The sequence below is a fragment of the Ammospiza nelsoni genome, chromosome Z (assembly GCF_027579445.1).
Source record: "Ammospiza nelsoni isolate bAmmNel1 chromosome Z, bAmmNel1.pri, whole genome shotgun sequence".
In the NCBI taxonomy this organism is placed as follows: domain Eukaryota; kingdom Metazoa; phylum Chordata; class Aves; order Passeriformes; family Passerellidae; genus Ammospiza; species Ammospiza nelsoni.
This window is the reverse complement of record NC_080669.1, coordinates 51960095-51976578: the sequence shown is the minus strand read 5'-3', so window position 1 is coordinate 51976578 and position 16484 is coordinate 51960095. Positions and strand designations below refer to the sequence as shown.

Sequence of the window (16484 nt, the reverse complement as noted above, 5' to 3'; positions counted from 1 at the left end):
TGAACAAACCCTGTGCCTGATGATCACTGCCTGTCCTGTGTTCTGATTGCATCACTTACCTGTTTTACTGTGTAATCTCACTCTGTTAATCATGCATGTGTGCTCCGAGGACCAGGTTCCAGCTGCTGGCAAGACTGGTGCCAGTGGAACTTGGGCCTAGCAACCAAAGTCAGGTGGTGTGAGTAGTGCAGGTGCTTCTGGCCTGAGGTTCTGAAGATCTGGAGCAAGAGAGAGTCTCAGGGCTTAGTGTACACATCTGTGTTCCTGGGCCTAGGGATGGCTCTGTGTAAAAGTCAGGTAGAGGCAAACTGTGAGTAATGCGTATTCAGCAGTGTGTGCTCATAGAAAGTGATAAAAAAGATTGCTAAGTAAGAAGTGGTTCCCAGATATTTGTTTCTTTATGTGATTTCTAGAATAAATACAGTTACTGGTCTTCATGTAAAATTTAAGCAAGGTATTAAGTTTAGTATTTTACGTAATGCTTGCTACAAATATAAACTTTTTTCCCACATTTATTTGCATTCAGCAAACTTAAAAACAGCTTGAGAAAAAGCACAAAAAATGTATCATTCTAGGGTTTTTTTTGTTCAGGCTTTATTTGACTGTGGATCTTGTCATTATTCATTTCCTAAATGCCCTTTGACTTAGTGGTGTCTGTGGTATTTTTTGCAGATAGCAACTCAGATCTCTGTATTGATTGCTAAAGTTGCCAGAGTGGACTGCCCAAGACAATGGCCAGAACTTATACCCACTCTTGTAGAAGCTGTGAAGGTGCAGGATGATCTTCAGCAACACAGGGCGCTACTTACATTTTACCATGTTACGAAGACCCTGGCATCCAAACGGCTTGCTACAGATAGGAAGCTTTTCTATGATGTAAGTAATGTGATGCAGTATTGTACAGCATGCAAACTGGGTATTGCACATGCTTGCTTCTTCCTGAGTTTAGCTGGCAGGGCATTAATGGCATGTCTGTGGACTTAAATATCTGCTCTTATGTTGTGGGTATCTGTGTACTATGGAATAACTGGAGGCCATTTTCTGGGTGAGACATTTGCGATCTTTATTAATTTTGCATACAGCTTGAGCATTATCTTAATTTATGTAAAGATACTGAAATTCATCTATAGAACATCTATAGACCTTTTCTAGGAATTTATGGAGTTTTTTTGGAAGTGTGTTCTGAATTTTTAAGTCAGTATAGTCTTTAAGAAATACTGGGATTTAGACTTCTATACTACCATATTTTAGTTTTTACCACCAGCAGGAATGTGTTTGAGATTTTTCCAGGCCATCTCTTCAGGTTAATTAAAAGGCAAGATGTGAATCCAGTGCCAAATATTGAGTCATTCATCTTATATTCTCCACTGTAAAAATGCACTGATTAGAACGTGGATGTAATTTTGGCTGTAGGCCATGCAGCTCCAAACCCATTTGGAGTTGGGCAACAGTGTAGTACCAGCTAACTGAATTTAATGACTTAAACATTTTTTCCAAACATGTTCCTCTGGAATTTTTGAAATTTCAGTTTATTCCTTCATTTTAAAGGAAGAAGTGAGTACTGAAAATGAAGACTGTTTATGGATGTTTACTTACTTATCTATGTAGAAATTTCTGTCTATGTAATCAATAAGATGAAATTTTAAACATCAGGAGTCTGAGGCATTCAAGACTGACTTGTAAATAGGACCTTTACTAACCTTTACTCATTCAAAGCAACTAAATAAACCAGTCATGTGCTTATGACTCCATTGATTTAAGGTGTAACAGACTAAATTCAGATTTATGTAATTATGAAGCCATCCATTGCTACCATAACTGAGTGAGAAAATCTTCATCTTCTGTTTGTAATTTAGAAATCTTTATCAGTTAAGCACTGTGTGTGAACTGTAATGTGAATTAAGTTAGAGATTTGTTCAGTTCTACCTGATTAGAAACTGTTTGTCATTCTGTGTTTTAAAAAAATTACTATTTGCAGGTATTGACAAAGTAAAGTTAGTTTTGGAGTAGGCATTGTTCAATACTATATTGCATCTGTAACTGCTAAGTGTGTCCCAGAGTAAGATGATTCAGACATTAATTTAACTGTAAGATGGACAGCTTGTCCTTGTCTTTGTGGGAGAAGAGGTGATGAGGAAAGCTGATAATTTTTTGAAGCGTCATAGCATATTATGTACCAGCAGCTGTATTTACTGAAAATCAGGTAAGAAAGGAGCCCTAAATAGTTTTCTTTAAGGTCAGAGTCATAGACCCAAGTAGTCAGGGACACCAATGAGTCTATCATAATATCTTCAAATCAAGACAAGGTATTTTTCTGGAAAATGTCTTAAGATTAGTATGACTCATTACAAAGAAGCAAATTAAACATTGTGGTCCACGATACATACAAGAAGCTGTATTAAATATTTTAATAGTCAAAACAAGCCTTTAAAATTTGGGGATTTATTATGGTATAGCAAAATTCAGGAAGCAAAATACATTCTACATCTTCCTTTTGCAGCTTACATCAAATATTTATAGCTTTACATGTTCCTTGTGGAATCACCATACAGATACATTCCTACAACAGATTTGTAGAGGGGATGACGCTGCAGCTGCAAATTCCATAGAAAGGACCTTGTTGTCATCGAAAGGTAATAATATAGAATGATGTTAAGTGTAAGGAATCAAATAACTTTCTTCACAGGGAATGCATAGAAGTTCTTTGGTAAATAGTTCCCATTCTCTAACAAAGCCATTCCCATTGGAAATAACTGTATTTTTGTTTTGTTTTACCTGTACTGTTAGCCAGGCAGAAGGACTATTGCTCATGCAGAAGGGAGAGAGAGTGCTTTTGTTTCTCAGTATGCCAGAAACTGTGCACTCCACTGTGCATGCTTTAAGAAGTCAATGTCTAGGAGGTTGGAAGGTGGGTGGCATAACAGGATGTTTTCTTATGTGTGTTGTAATTTAGGCTTGCATGTCTTCAGCACTTAATTGAGGAAGCTGAGCTACAAGTTTCATTCCATTAAGTTCACCCTGTGTCCACTGAAAAGCTAGCCTTAGCAGTTAGTTTGTCTTAGGTTGATGCTCAAGGGCTTATGAGTGGAGTAAATGCATATCCTGACTACTTTGCTGCTTTTAACAATTGGGATTTTATTCTCTGCAATTCTTGCAATGTAAATAATACATGTCCTGAGTTGTTTCCGAAGATGCAGCATGCAGCTTTTGCTGGGTTACTGGCAGTGATAAACCAGAGAGAATTTACCAGTGGCTTATGTGCCTTACCTGTCTATACTGTGCCTTACCTGACTGTACCTGCTATTGCAGGATCTTTCAGGAGTTTAATACTTAAGAGTTTTGGCAGAATTCTTCCTGATGGAGTAATTGTTAAAAGTTCTCTTCATTATTTCACACAAGATATATTTTAAAGTAATTTCAACAAGGTGAATGTTAGATATGGGTGAGGCATGCACAACCGAAAATTATGTGTATTTTTTAAAGCGTTGAGTTGAAAGAAAGGCACGGCAAGTGGAATTTTTATTGTGTTCTGAAATCTGTTGAAGCAAGAGCTAATAAATAGCTACACAAGTAATTTTTTTTCCTAGTGCTTCGGAAACTAACAGTCCATGGCTTTGTAGAACCTCATTGCAATGCAGAGGTGATGGTAAGTGCATTTCTAGTTCTAGATTAGAAAACTTTTGTGATGATTTCAGGTATTATTGGAGCTATGTCTGGAAATCATCGAAAGGCACGCATTTGTATTATGCAAAGGAAGATCAAGCAACATCCTCTCAAAGTTGTCCTCCTGTCAGCCAAGGGCTCTCAAATCCTAGATGGATTCTAATGGCATCATGTTTATAAAAAGAAAGGACATCCGTTCCAAGTTACACACCACACGGTGGTCACGCCTGTTGCTTACTGAAAGGTGTCTTACATGTGCTCCCCCCCACCCCAGTTAAAACCATTTCGTTAAGTGATGAATTTGATGCCATGCTTGTCCTGTCACATTTGAGAGAGATAAAAGCCTGTAGTCTGCAGCCCCTGGAGAGGGTAGGGTCAGACAAAGAGACCCAAGCACCTTCCTTAACCTCCAGTGCTGCCTGTGGAGGAGTTGAGTACCTACGACCTGCGGCCTGCACTAGGAAGTTGAGAACAAGGTATAACTTGATAAACATATTTTAAAGGACATGTCTCCAGTTACTATCTTTCCTTCTACTAGAGTTGCAATGCCTTTAAGTTGTACTGATAATGTCAGTTTGGATCATCTGTGCAGTCTGCTTGCTAGCTAATTGTTAATTTCTAGAAGAAATTGTTTAAAGTAATCAAAGAGTTCACTTCAAAGTTATGTGGTCATGTCTGAGCTGGTAACACAAATGAACTAACTTTAGTCTGACATAATTTTGTTCTCATAATACAGTACAGAATAAGCTTCACCTTTAAAGACACGTTTGTTTTTCAGGGTTTTCTGCATGCCGTATTTGAACGGCTGAAACAGTTTCTGGAGTGTAGTAAGTATCTGAGCATTTTTCTTTGTATTTATTGTTAAATGTTAGAAGCTGGATGAAAATATACAGGCTAGTGCATGATCAGTAATCATTTGGGTGCAAGGTATTTTTGTAGAAGTTGACACTATTTTTTTAAATGCTGCTGAAACTATTAAGGAGGAATTCAGTAAAAGTGTATTTTTGTATCAATGGGCTAAAATCACATCAAAATTCTATTTGGTGTAATATTTCAACAACACTTTTTACAAGAATAGATGTCTAAACTGAATAGGAAAAATTTTTTTTAGATAAGTTATATGCAGTTTTGATATTTTGGTGAAGTTCCTGGATTCCGGAGACTGTACTTCAGTAAGAGGTCTGACTGGGGCTTTGAGCCTCATTTTTAGAAGAGATGGAAACTGCCTCCAATTGTCACTTTGGCTATACTACAGTCAGGCTCCTTCTGGCTCTTATTTCATTTTTGACAAGGTGCAGAGTTGAATAGAAGGGATTGAAGGCCATCCCATACTGAGGTTTGGTTTAGTCCCCTAGAATAGGAGGACTTTAGGGTTTCTATGTCCTAAGACAAGAACTGAGCTGAACCTTCCCATTTCTACATTTCTAATCAGTAGATTGTTTTGTTGCAAAAGCAGGTACAACTAGCTTATAGGATTAGTGTTTGCTTTTGTTATATTGTGTTTCTGCCTGTATGCTTTCAATATGGCCCTTTCTGGTTTTTCTTTCTTTTAATAAAAATTGTCTGGTTTGTTTTCCTAATTCAGAATGTTTTCTAATGCCCATAATAAATTATTCTTTAAGGTGGTGTTTCTAGAAAAGCACATAACTGTATGTGGTTTTATTAAAAGGACATCTTTATATTTTCAATGCATAATTATTTTTTGTCTGTACTAGCATTTGCTTGCATTATTTTAACTGCCTTTTATCATTGAATTTTCTGTATCTGTAATGATGTCACAGTTTTTATAGCCTGATCAACTGCAGTGAATTTCAGTACACTTGAGAGAAACAGTTTAATATTTCTATTCCTAGTCATTACCTTGAATTTGATTTAGAATTTATTTTGCCTTAAAATTTTTTTCAGGCTTAACTTAATCTCTTAACTACAGTAAAAATAAGTTCTTCTCCAGTGTTAATTATTTAAAACCTAGCTATCCAGAAGGAAAATGAAAGTCTAAAAAATGATAGTGGTGAAATGTCTGATTTACCAGGTAGAATTATAAGAGCAGAAAGCATATGCAGAGATCGTCTAGAAAAGACCATAATTCTGTTCACTAAAGTGGTAAGTAAAATCTCCTTTCAGTTGTTGTATAGCTTATATTTCTGGAGGAGCAGTCGCCATTCAGACACTTAGGTGCCTTAAAGTGAATCTGTTTCAGACCTTTCAAAGAAGTTGAAGGTACTATAACTTAAGACTTCTTTGTTAGGAGATGTATTTTTGAAGAAAAGGGTGTCTGTTTACTCGTGCTGTTGTAAGTTGCAGCAGTGAAGAGTACATTTTCTTAGCTCAAACAAAATTAAGTGCATTTCATTAGTAAATTATTTATCTAGGATTTGTTTAAAGAAGAGTTGGGGAAGCATTGGTTGAACAATGGTTCTGGTATTAAGGAATAAAGAAGAGATAGGCTTTGCATCATACCTTTTATAGGTAGTTAGATCACTGTTTCTATGGCTTTGTTATTTCTGTGGAATTACTGGCCACGCTAATTAATCAAAAGAAAATGACCAACATACTCTTCCCCTCTGAGGCTTGTATTGTCTAATACACTTGGACTTGTCAGCTGATTCTGTGCAAGTCTTAAATGCATATTGTATTGAAGGTAATGTAAACATAGACACTTGGTCTTGTTTTTTTGGGGTTCTGTTATTTTTTTTAAAGTTACAAAACCTACAGAGTTCCCACTGTTTTCAGATTCTATCTAGAGGCCATGGATGTATTTTAAATATTCAGCCTAGTTATCAGAAGTAAAAAGCACCTATCAGCTTCACTAAAATTGAGCTGAAAATGCTCTGACACATTATTTTTGGTCTTTGTCATACTACTTAGATAGCAAATGTGAATCTTTTTTCACAGACCTGAAGAGAAAGTAAATTTGATTAATCTACCACCTATGGAAATTCACATGCAAGAATGTAGGTTTAGGCATTTTTGCAGTACTAAAGGAGATTAAAGGAATCCACCAGTGTATTTTAGATCACTAATTGGAAAAGCTAGGTTGAGGAACAAGTGCTTGTACTGCATTGGTTATGTTGGGGGAGGAGTTATATAGCCCTCATACTGCTTTGCTTACACTGATTCCAATAGGGATTAATTATCTGCTGAAATACTCACTGTTTTAAGTATGGCTGATATATTTTATTTACTACTAGTAAGCTGGTCCATTTGAAAATTGGTATTCTTCCCCATACTTAAAAAAAAGTAATTTTGAACCAAAATCAAGAATTTTGCCATTAAATAATGCTTCATTAACAGTTGATACTGATCTCTTCCTAATTTCCTGTCCATGTCCAGTTTTCTATAGTTTTATATGAATTGGCACCTGTTTTTGATAACTAGTTTACTAAAGCATTTAGTAAGACTTCACCAAAAGTGTTTTGATTTTTCTGTTTCTACTTCCTTTTTTTAAGCTTTTGGACTTCCTGGATCAACATCCTTGCTCATTCACTGCTTTGATTCAGAGATCACTGGAGTTCTCTGTAAGCTACGTTTTCACAGAAGCTGGTGAAGGAGTTGTATTTGAGCAGTTTATTATACAATGCATGAATCTCATTAAGATGATTGTAAAAAATTATGCATACAAACCATCCAAAAATATTGAAGGTACTGTCATTACTAAAATAATTTTTTATGTCTTGAGAAATATTTTGCTAGCTATTCTCAACAGTTAAACTCCTTTATTAATGTTTTAATAATTATTGAAATATGTATGGTTCCACCTCTGTATGGAGAATTGTTATTTTAAGTTTTAAAGTATTAATGTATACAGATAATGACATTCCAAAGGACTTTTAAATGCAGAAGGAGCACAAATATATTTTCTTTTTTGATTGTTCTAGTTTCCATTGAACGAATTTTAAAAAGTACTGAGGTACAGAGTTTGGTTTATTATCATCAGCTAGTTTGTTGCATCTTTCCCATGAGATATGTTTGATAAAATGGTGTATTTTCTGTAATTACTAATACCAGTACAATGAAATACAGTTGATTGGAGATGCAGTTGTATATAAAGGAATTCATATGTTTTGCTTTGTAGGACTGTTTCATTTTGAAACTTCATACATTTCTGTATGGGTGAATTAAAAAAAATCCCTCAACTTTTCACATTAGTGGCAGTGACTAGATAACAATTAGCATTCTCTATGAATTTGAAAAAAGTTTTAAATACATACTGGTATGTGTCAGAATCAATTACTTGCTTAAAAACCTGTCTTACGAGCTGAAAGTCTCCCATGTAAGTAAGTTTTTTCTGTTTTTCTCAGAATATAATAATTTTTTATTGATTGATTTTTATAATTTTACTATACTAGTCTTTGATTATCAAACCACTTGATTGTCCATCATGTTTTATTTCAGACAGCAGCCCTGAAACTCTTGAAGCACATAACATAAAGGCTGCTTTTTTCACATTCCCAACACTAATGGAAATCTGTAGGAGATTAGTCACTCACTATTTCCTGCTGACAAAGGAAGAATTGACTATGTGGGAAGAGGATCCAGAAAGCTTCAGTAAGAAACATGCTATATACTTGATAGTAGTGTAATTAGATATTTGCCTAAGTGCTTCATTATTGGCCATTTTATTTCCTGCAGTTTTCTTGGACAAATATTCTTTCTGGACATTCTTTCTGTAATAAAAGATTCTTGATAGTCTATGATACCCTTAACCTACCACTAGACTTTCTTTGAACCATAGCTGAAATAATGCTTTTTTTCTTGTCTTTGTGGAATAATAGCTGTAGAAGAGACTGGAGGAGATTCTTGGAAGTACAGTCTCAGAGTAAGTGTTCAATTTGAAATAAATCCATTAAACATTCCTGAATGCAATTCTCGATAGTTTTGTTACCAAGATGGATAATATTTGGAAAAAATCCTTTTGCTTCTTCAGGTTTAGTAAAATTTTACTTTATTCTTTTTTCAGTATTCAAACTTGATGAAATACATGGGAATCTATGCACTTCATATTTTAGAAGGGAGGGAAAAGGAGTTTGCTTCCATTTGAATTATGTAGCATCTGGTTAAAGCCAGCAGTAGTTGTCTCTTTTTTAAACTGGTAATTAATGTAATCACTTATGACTTTGTTAGTAGACATGATGAGTGAAGGAAGTTGCAGGTGCATCTTTATTAGTTAATTAAATTCATTAATTAATTATTTTATTAGTTAATTTAGTGTTCAGATCAGAAATATGCTGTCGTACTGTATCTCCCAATTGTAATTGCTGTGATTTGCTTTGCAGGAGATCTCAAAACTTCTTTGCTGGATCACTTTTATTTTAAAACTAAAAAACCTAGCATAGTGCACATAATATGTTCTGGTCGTAGAATGGTGTTCAGACCAAGTCCCTGGCCTAGAGCCACTAAGCCAATACACCAAGAACCTGGGACATACCTGCAGTGTGGTCACTGGCGGCACAGCAACAGCTGTTTCACTCCGCAGATTGACCGTTCTTCTGCCACAGAACTGGTTGATACAGATACAGCCATCAAACTCATGCTAGAGTTAAGCACAAAGTATAGTAGAAAAAAAGTGGTATTTCTTACAATATTAATTTTGCTACTGTTGTGTTCTAAATTGTGACTTTCAGCGTGAGGTATTCAGCACTTAAAATTTTAGCATAAAATGTATTTTACTTGCCTTTATTTTGATAGATTCTAACCAGATCTTTTAATTTTTCAGCCATGCATGGAAGTCCTTTTTATTGATATTTTTCATGAATATAATCAGACTCTTACCCCAGTTCTTTTGGAAATGGTTCACAGTCTACAAGGTAAGTTATGGAAAAAAATAAGAGAAGTATAAAATGTATAATTGTTTACATTCATAACATACTCTTGTCAACTATTAAACTATTTGACCTTGTAACATCTAATTTTTTATAGTGCGTTCTGTCTGTATTTTTGAAAGTACATGTTAATATTCCAAAATTATTTCTAAACCTACCATAACAGAATGCATTGTGTATCCAGGAGGAGGAAGTCCTAAAGGGTCTTTGTTTTTATAGTAACTATTCTAGATAATTGACAAATGTTGTGGCATTTCTAATTTTAAGAGGTTTCAGGCTTTCTTAGCAGTGATCTACTCGCAAGCTTAATGAATTCTTTGGGTTGTTAATAGTTGGGAACTTCCTGTTCAAATGTTGCAAGGTAGTTCATGCTTTGTCTCTGCTAAAATCTTGGAGGGAGAAAAAATTTTAAAAGAAAAACTTTAGGTTAAGCTGTCATTTTTTAGAGTCTAGATGACTTTCCAAATCTGAAGAATCTGCTTGAAAAATTTAGGGGTTTTTTGTATGAAGACTAAATTATTCATAAGTTGATGAGTGATTAATATTTTCTTTGTTTTACCTTATGATTCTTTGCCCCCAAACTAAGTTTTATAATGGCCAGGAAAGATAATAAGTGGGAGTGACTTTTTTTTCCCCTGTCAGTTCAGCTCAGTTTGTTTCCCCCAGCTGTCTTAGTTGAGTTACAGTATTTTGTATTTGAGCTTATCAGAAAGGATCATTACATTCTATTAAAATAAAATAAATAATCATTTTCTGAGAGTGGTTTCTGCCTTCACAAAATCTGTTCATAAAGTACTTTGTGCGTAGGTTTTAGGATGCCTTCACAAAATATTTAGTTTTAGGCACACATATATAAAATATCAGGGAGCTAGGTCTATGACCTTTTTGGATGTGGTACTATGTGATTGACAGTTGTCTGCAATTTGCAGGTTTTGAGTCTTTTCATTTAAAATACTCCCTTCTGACTTATATGTATGTTGTGTTATTAAAAATGTTTGTCTCCAAAGAAGTAAGTTTGTCTCCAGAGAAGTAAGTCAAAAATAGGGTGTGAAAGCAGAAATTTTGATGTAGTCACTGAACAGAGTATCAAAACTGAACTGCCAAGTTGCTTGCATTCCTTGTTTTAGTGACACTTTATTTATTTTAACTTTGGCTTGTAGGATCTACCAACGTGGAAAATACCAATGCTATACTGATTAAAGATGCTGGTAAATTAAATTTTACTTTATCTTTGAAGTAACAGAGCCACTTTCGTGTATGTGTTTTACTTCTTAAAAAATGCATGAAGAATTTGTAAGATTTTTTTAAAGTCATTTGGAAAGTGGGACCTAAATCCTAATTCTCCTTTCATTGATGTTGGTTTTCACTTTTGAAAATGTTTATGTAAAAATACACTGCTTTTTGGTTTTTTTCTGAAATAAGCAATCTCCTTTACTGTCCTGTTCTTTCTGCTGTGCCAAGTAAATGACCTTCAATATTTTCTGAAGAAAATAGAGATACTTTGTCCATTTTACAAGTGAGGAGATTTTATGGCAAAAGAAAATAATTGTTTCTTATGGAACTGTCCTTGATGATAGAATAAGATCCTCATTGTTCTTTTGACTTCTATTTTTTTTTAGAATCTAACCTTTCTTCTGTAGTGTCTTTCTTTTACTAATAATTTGCACCAGAGTTCCTTTCATCATGATCTGATAAAACTTTCTTTAGAAAGATAGGCTTTGGTTTTGTTTTCTTTATTATGTTCAGGTTATGAAAATGTGGTCTGAATATTAACCTGATTATTCAATATTAAAAAGTTAACATTGAAGTAAACAATATGCATAACTATCATTTTTCCCCAGTGTATAATGCGGTTGGACTGGCTGCCTATGAACTATTTGATAGTGTGGATTTTGATCAATGGTTTAAAAATCAACTATTAGCAGAACTACAGGTTTCTCATGACAGGTAAACACTTTGATTTGTTATGCCTTCATCATTTAAATATAGACGATTGATACAAGTCTGATAAGATATAATGCCTAAAAATTGCCAAGCTGCAAAATACTCAGCTTGAAACATATCCACTAAATGAGGAGAGGTATGAAATGCCTGCAGATAACTGATAGCAGTCACAGAAGTGACAGTGTTCTTGATAGTTCTTATTTAAATTACTGTGTGGTGAATATTTCAGGGTTCTGTAGAAGTACATTGTCTGTCTTCTTGCATACATTAGAGTTGACTAAACCTTCTCAGGATAATCACCTTTGCTTGTTTAAAAAATGATATTTAGGCCTCCAGAGACTTCTAGGCAGCAGAGTTCAAATGAAGTCTGTGGAAATCATCCCTGTAAAATGGTAGTTTAGCCAAGATAGTGATTTGTTCTTCTCTTTAAGTTTAAATTGAAAATTTAAAATTAAAGAGAAGAAAAATTAAATTGAAATTAAAACTGATCAGTAATTCTGATCAGTTAATTTTACTGCAATAAAGAGGGGAAATAATGGTTTGGGTTGTGTTGTAAAGTGTGGATGATTGCACCTTCTTCTGCATGAAGAGTTTTATGCAGTCCATCTGCTGTGGTGTTTCCTTCTCACCAAGGTCACCCTCACTTGGATGGCCTTCACAGCAGTACCTCTATTGTTCAGTGGATATCATGGGGTATTTTGAAAGATCGTTTTAGATCGTTTTTGTCATCTCAGTACAGACTGAGCTGTCACTCTTTGTAACTATCTGGAAGACACTGTTCCTCCCTTTCCCTGAAGCTTACTCCCTAGGGGAAGGACAATGACCACTATTGTGCATGCTAATCCTTATCAGACAAGTTCAAATCAGCCGTTGACTCTAAATAAGTATGTCCTATTTTTCTCAACACAGTCATCAGCAGTGACCTGAATGTCCTTTTGAAGACTGTTACTATGTTTTTCTTCTACATTTGCAATTCATCTTACCAGTGGCAATTTTTATGTGAAACATAAACTAATTTGTTTCCTTATACCCTTAGGAGCTACTATAAATTGTAAATGATTTTCCATAATGAGTCACTAGTCGGGTTTTTTATTTCTAAATGCTCTTTTTACAAAGAGAGTTCAGTTTCCTGTAGAGTGGAACTTAAATTGCTTTTTTCTACTACAATAAACTTTGAAACAATTAATTACTTATTTTTGGATGTATAACTTTATGTTAGTGTCAAAGAATGATTGCCACAGTTGTTTACTTGCTGTCTCCTCATGCTTTTATTCTTCTTCTCATTAGACTGTTTTTTTTTACTAAGATTTACTTACTATTTTCAAATTGCCAAGTACTCTAATGATTAGGCTAAATGTCAGAAGAGCAGGAAAAAATGGGAGATCTTGTGTAAGATTGTTCATTTGCTGTTGTGCTCCTCCAGCAGCAGTCTCCAAATAAAGCTGCCATGATCTTAGAAGCCTGTGCTGGCTATGGCATTTTTATGGTATTCACCCATCTAGCATAAGTGAAACTGATAAGCTTTTTGTTGTTGATACAGTTGTATACAGTCAGGAAGACACCTGATTTAACCGTTTGGTTGGCATTTGAGATATCCCAGAATGAAGTAAGTTCCTGTGGGGACAAAAGTAGAAGAAGTTGTAGTAGAATTGCAGTAGAAGTTGTCTGGAATTTTGAAACCCTGTTTACTTTAACTGCTTTTACTGCCTTCGTCATAGGAGACCACCATGGCAATAAGGGAAGGCAGTGTTTGTGGGTTCAATGGAGTACTGCTTCAACAGCAGCTTTGGGAATACATATGCAGTTCAGATAGAGTGGGTTGGAGAGCATCCTCTGCTGTCCCACAGAATGTCCCATGGTTTCTTGTGTGCTTGTTCAGAACTGGTTGATGTTTGGAAACACAAACCTATGTGTTGTCAGCAGTGAGTGTGGAGTTTGCAATGTTTTGTTTTCTCTGAATGTTTCATTACCCCTTGATAGTAAGCCCATCAACCATGACCACAGTAATAGAAGAAATATGGAATTAAAAAAAAAAGTTCTAAAAGATTTTTAGAAATAGTGCACTGCCAGATTTATCACTTGCAATGATGCTTTGTGCTGATTAATGAGAAACTTTTCCATAACATGAAAGTATGTTACTGAATACATTTTTTTGTTGCAATTACTCACTTGTAAAGCAATATTTCCTCCTGAGAGAGAAAGTAAAGTACTTCTGACTTGGACAACCTGATGCAGTCCAGACTGCTTAAAGGTACTGTCTTATGACTAATGCAGCAGAGATGGCCATAGTTTTCCTATGTGAGCTGTAGGTCCACCAGGCTTAGTGGTGGACCTATATTCAGTCACTGTGTGCTCTTTTTGTAAAAGCTAATCTTCTGGAAAAAAAAGCTAAAAAAACAGCTAAGCTTTTCCCAGAAATAGTGAATGTAGAAAAAATAGGACCTCAAAAATGAGCACCTATGAGAAACTTCAGTATTAAAAAACAAACCCACAAAAAACCTCCAAAAAAACCCAAACAAAACTCAACCCAGACAAAACCCAAACACACACCTACCCCAAAAAAATCTCAAAAACATGTTGTATTTTCTCTACCATGTAGAGAGAGAGGAATAATATAGATATGCAGAGGTAGGATATATGTATTAAAAGTATAGTATCTACGACCAGACCTGAAAATCTTTGCTGTCAGCACTCAGTTATGTACTTAGATCATGTAATTTAAAACTTTTCTTTGTGATATTGGTCTATATATAAAAAAATACAGATATATATAAAAATCTCAATAAAATCACTTAGTTTTTAAAATACTCTGATGTTTGCAAGATTAGGTGTCAGATATGGGCCTTCTAAGAGTAAAAAAAGTTGTATCATCACAGCTTCTTGAACAAAACTAAGGGTGCATTAATAAGGCAGTCTTTTGTGTAAGTCATGCTTCGGTATGTGTTATTTATGCTTCACTGCCACTCAGTAAACATAAAGCAACACTGGACTGTTACTCCATATTAGATATGTGTTCCAGTCTAATGAATTACTTTATATATGCCATTTCCACAACTTTCATGTTCTCTGAAGATGTTTTTTGTTTATAGTCTTATAGTTATGGGAATGCTTAATAAAACACACTTACTAAACGTAGAGAAACCTCAATAACTTCAGTTTAAATGTCTTTTTGATGGCTTACAAGGGAGTAATTCTTCAAGTGAAAACCACATTTATGATAATCATATATTAGTTAAAATTCTGTAAATATGGTTTGTCTTTCTTTATACATCTGTAAGTTAAATATATAAATATGAGTTATTCCATCAGTGGAGAAAAATATTAGCTCTGTGAAATGCTTTTCTCTATCATTGTTCTGGTTTGTTCTTCCCATCGACTCTAAAGCTGTTTGATTTGTGCCCTTGTTGTGGCACTAGTGCAAGATTAGGTAATGTCTGTTCTTAGAATAGTTTTAGACTGATGAAGTGAACTACTCTGACAGTTGCTGTAGTGCAGTCCTTAAGTTTGCATTTTTAAATTGTATCTGACTTAAAATTTTTGAGCATAAACAGGATATCAAGGGAATTGCTGGGAACTGTAGTGAAAGCAGTAGATACCATGACTGCAGTAATAAGTGTAACATTTATTTTTATTTTTTTAATTGGTGTGCTGCATGTAGAATGAACTGCATCCCTAGGGAGAAACATTCAAGATTCAGTCATTTAGGATGAAACTTATCTTTTTCAGACTAAGCTGATTTTTCCTGAGCCTTTTTGTGAAGAATTTTAATGGAGAGTTCAGTTTTTGCACTGAAGTTGATATTGAACAATTAAGTGTTTTAATTGTTTTGGGCAATAACATTTTCATCATGATTCTTGGATTTCTTTTTCATCAGAGTACTCTATAACAACTAGTGTAATGAGTTAACAAGTGCAATTTTTTTCCTCCTACTTTTAAAGGTATAAACCAATACGCCGACGAGTAATATGGCTGATTGGACAGTGGATTCCTGTAAAATTCCAATCAGACTTGAGACCTATTTTATATGAAGCCATTCGTAACTTACTTCAAGACCGTGACTTAGTGGTAAGTATAAATAGCTAATCTTTTGGACTACACATTTGTTGTAATCACAGATGAAACAGAAATACCTCACTTTGTGCACACTTGATAGAGAATTTCATGATGTCATGCCTTTAAAGTCTGTTGTGTCTTGCAGAAGGTAAATAATTGGGAAGATGTGCTGATGTTTAATTGTGGAGATACTGAACAGTAATGTCAAATACATTAAATGAGGCCTGAATGTTCAATAAGTGATGACTTGGTGGGAAAATTAATTCCAAGAGCAACAAACTTTTTGTTTTATAGGAATAAAATGACAAAATGTCTTACAGTGATTTATGAACTAATGTAGCTAGAACTGAGTTATTCTTTGACTAGTAACTTTAGTATACAGCATTGATGAAGTGAGTTTGCAGATCACACCAAGCTGGGTGGGAGTGCAGATCTGCTGGAGGGCAGGGAGGCTCTGCAGAGGGATCTGGGCAGGCTGGATCATGGCTGAGGCCAATGGTGAGAGGTTCCACAAGGCCCAGCGCTGGGTCCTGCCCTTGGGTCACAACAACCCCAGGCAGCTCCACAGGCTGGGGCAGAGTGGCTGGAAGGGACCTGGGGGTGCTGGTGACAGCAGCTGAACATGAGCCAGGCTGTGCCCAGGGGGCCAAGAAGGCCAATGGCATCCTGGCCTGGATCAGCAATGCTGTGGCCAGCAGGGCCAGGGCAGGGATTGTCCCCCTGTGCTGGGCCCTGCTGAGGCCACACCTCCAGTGCTGTGTCCAGGGCTGGGCCCTCACTGCAGGAAAGGCCCTGAGGGGCTGGAGAGAGCCCAGAGAAGGGCAGTGGAGCTGGGGCAGGCTCTGGGGCACAAGTGCTGTGAAGAGTGCTTGAGAGATCTGGGGGTGTGAGACAAGGAGGCTCAGGGATGACCTTATCACTCCCTGAGAAGGAGCTTGTGGCCAGGTGTGTTGGTCTCTTCTCCCAGGCAACTGGTGACAGGGCAAGAAGAATTTGCCTTGA

General features: G+C 35.7%; 1 protein-coding gene across 1 annotated transcript in view; it reads left to right on the top strand.

Annotated features, from left to right (window-relative positions):
• IPO11 (importin 11) overlaps positions 1–16484 on the top strand; it is a 77823-nt gene that overhangs the window by 15693 nt on the left and 45646 nt on the right. The window contains exons 5-16 of the mRNA XM_059492746.1: positions 673–876; positions 2501–2633; positions 3588–3646; positions 4442–4490; positions 5696–5766; positions 7113–7305; positions 8059–8211; positions 8439–8482; positions 9380–9470; positions 10646–10693; positions 11327–11432; positions 15368–15494. Coding sequence (XP_059348729.1) covers positions 673–876; positions 2501–2633; positions 3588–3646; positions 4442–4490; positions 5696–5766; positions 7113–7305; positions 8059–8211; positions 8439–8482; positions 9380–9470; positions 10646–10693; positions 11327–11432; positions 15368–15494 — 1278 coding nt within the window. The remainder of the gene's footprint in view (positions 1–672; positions 877–2500; positions 2634–3587; positions 3647–4441; positions 4491–5695; positions 5767–7112; positions 7306–8058; positions 8212–8438; positions 8483–9379; positions 9471–10645; positions 10694–11326; positions 11433–15367; positions 15495–16484) is intronic.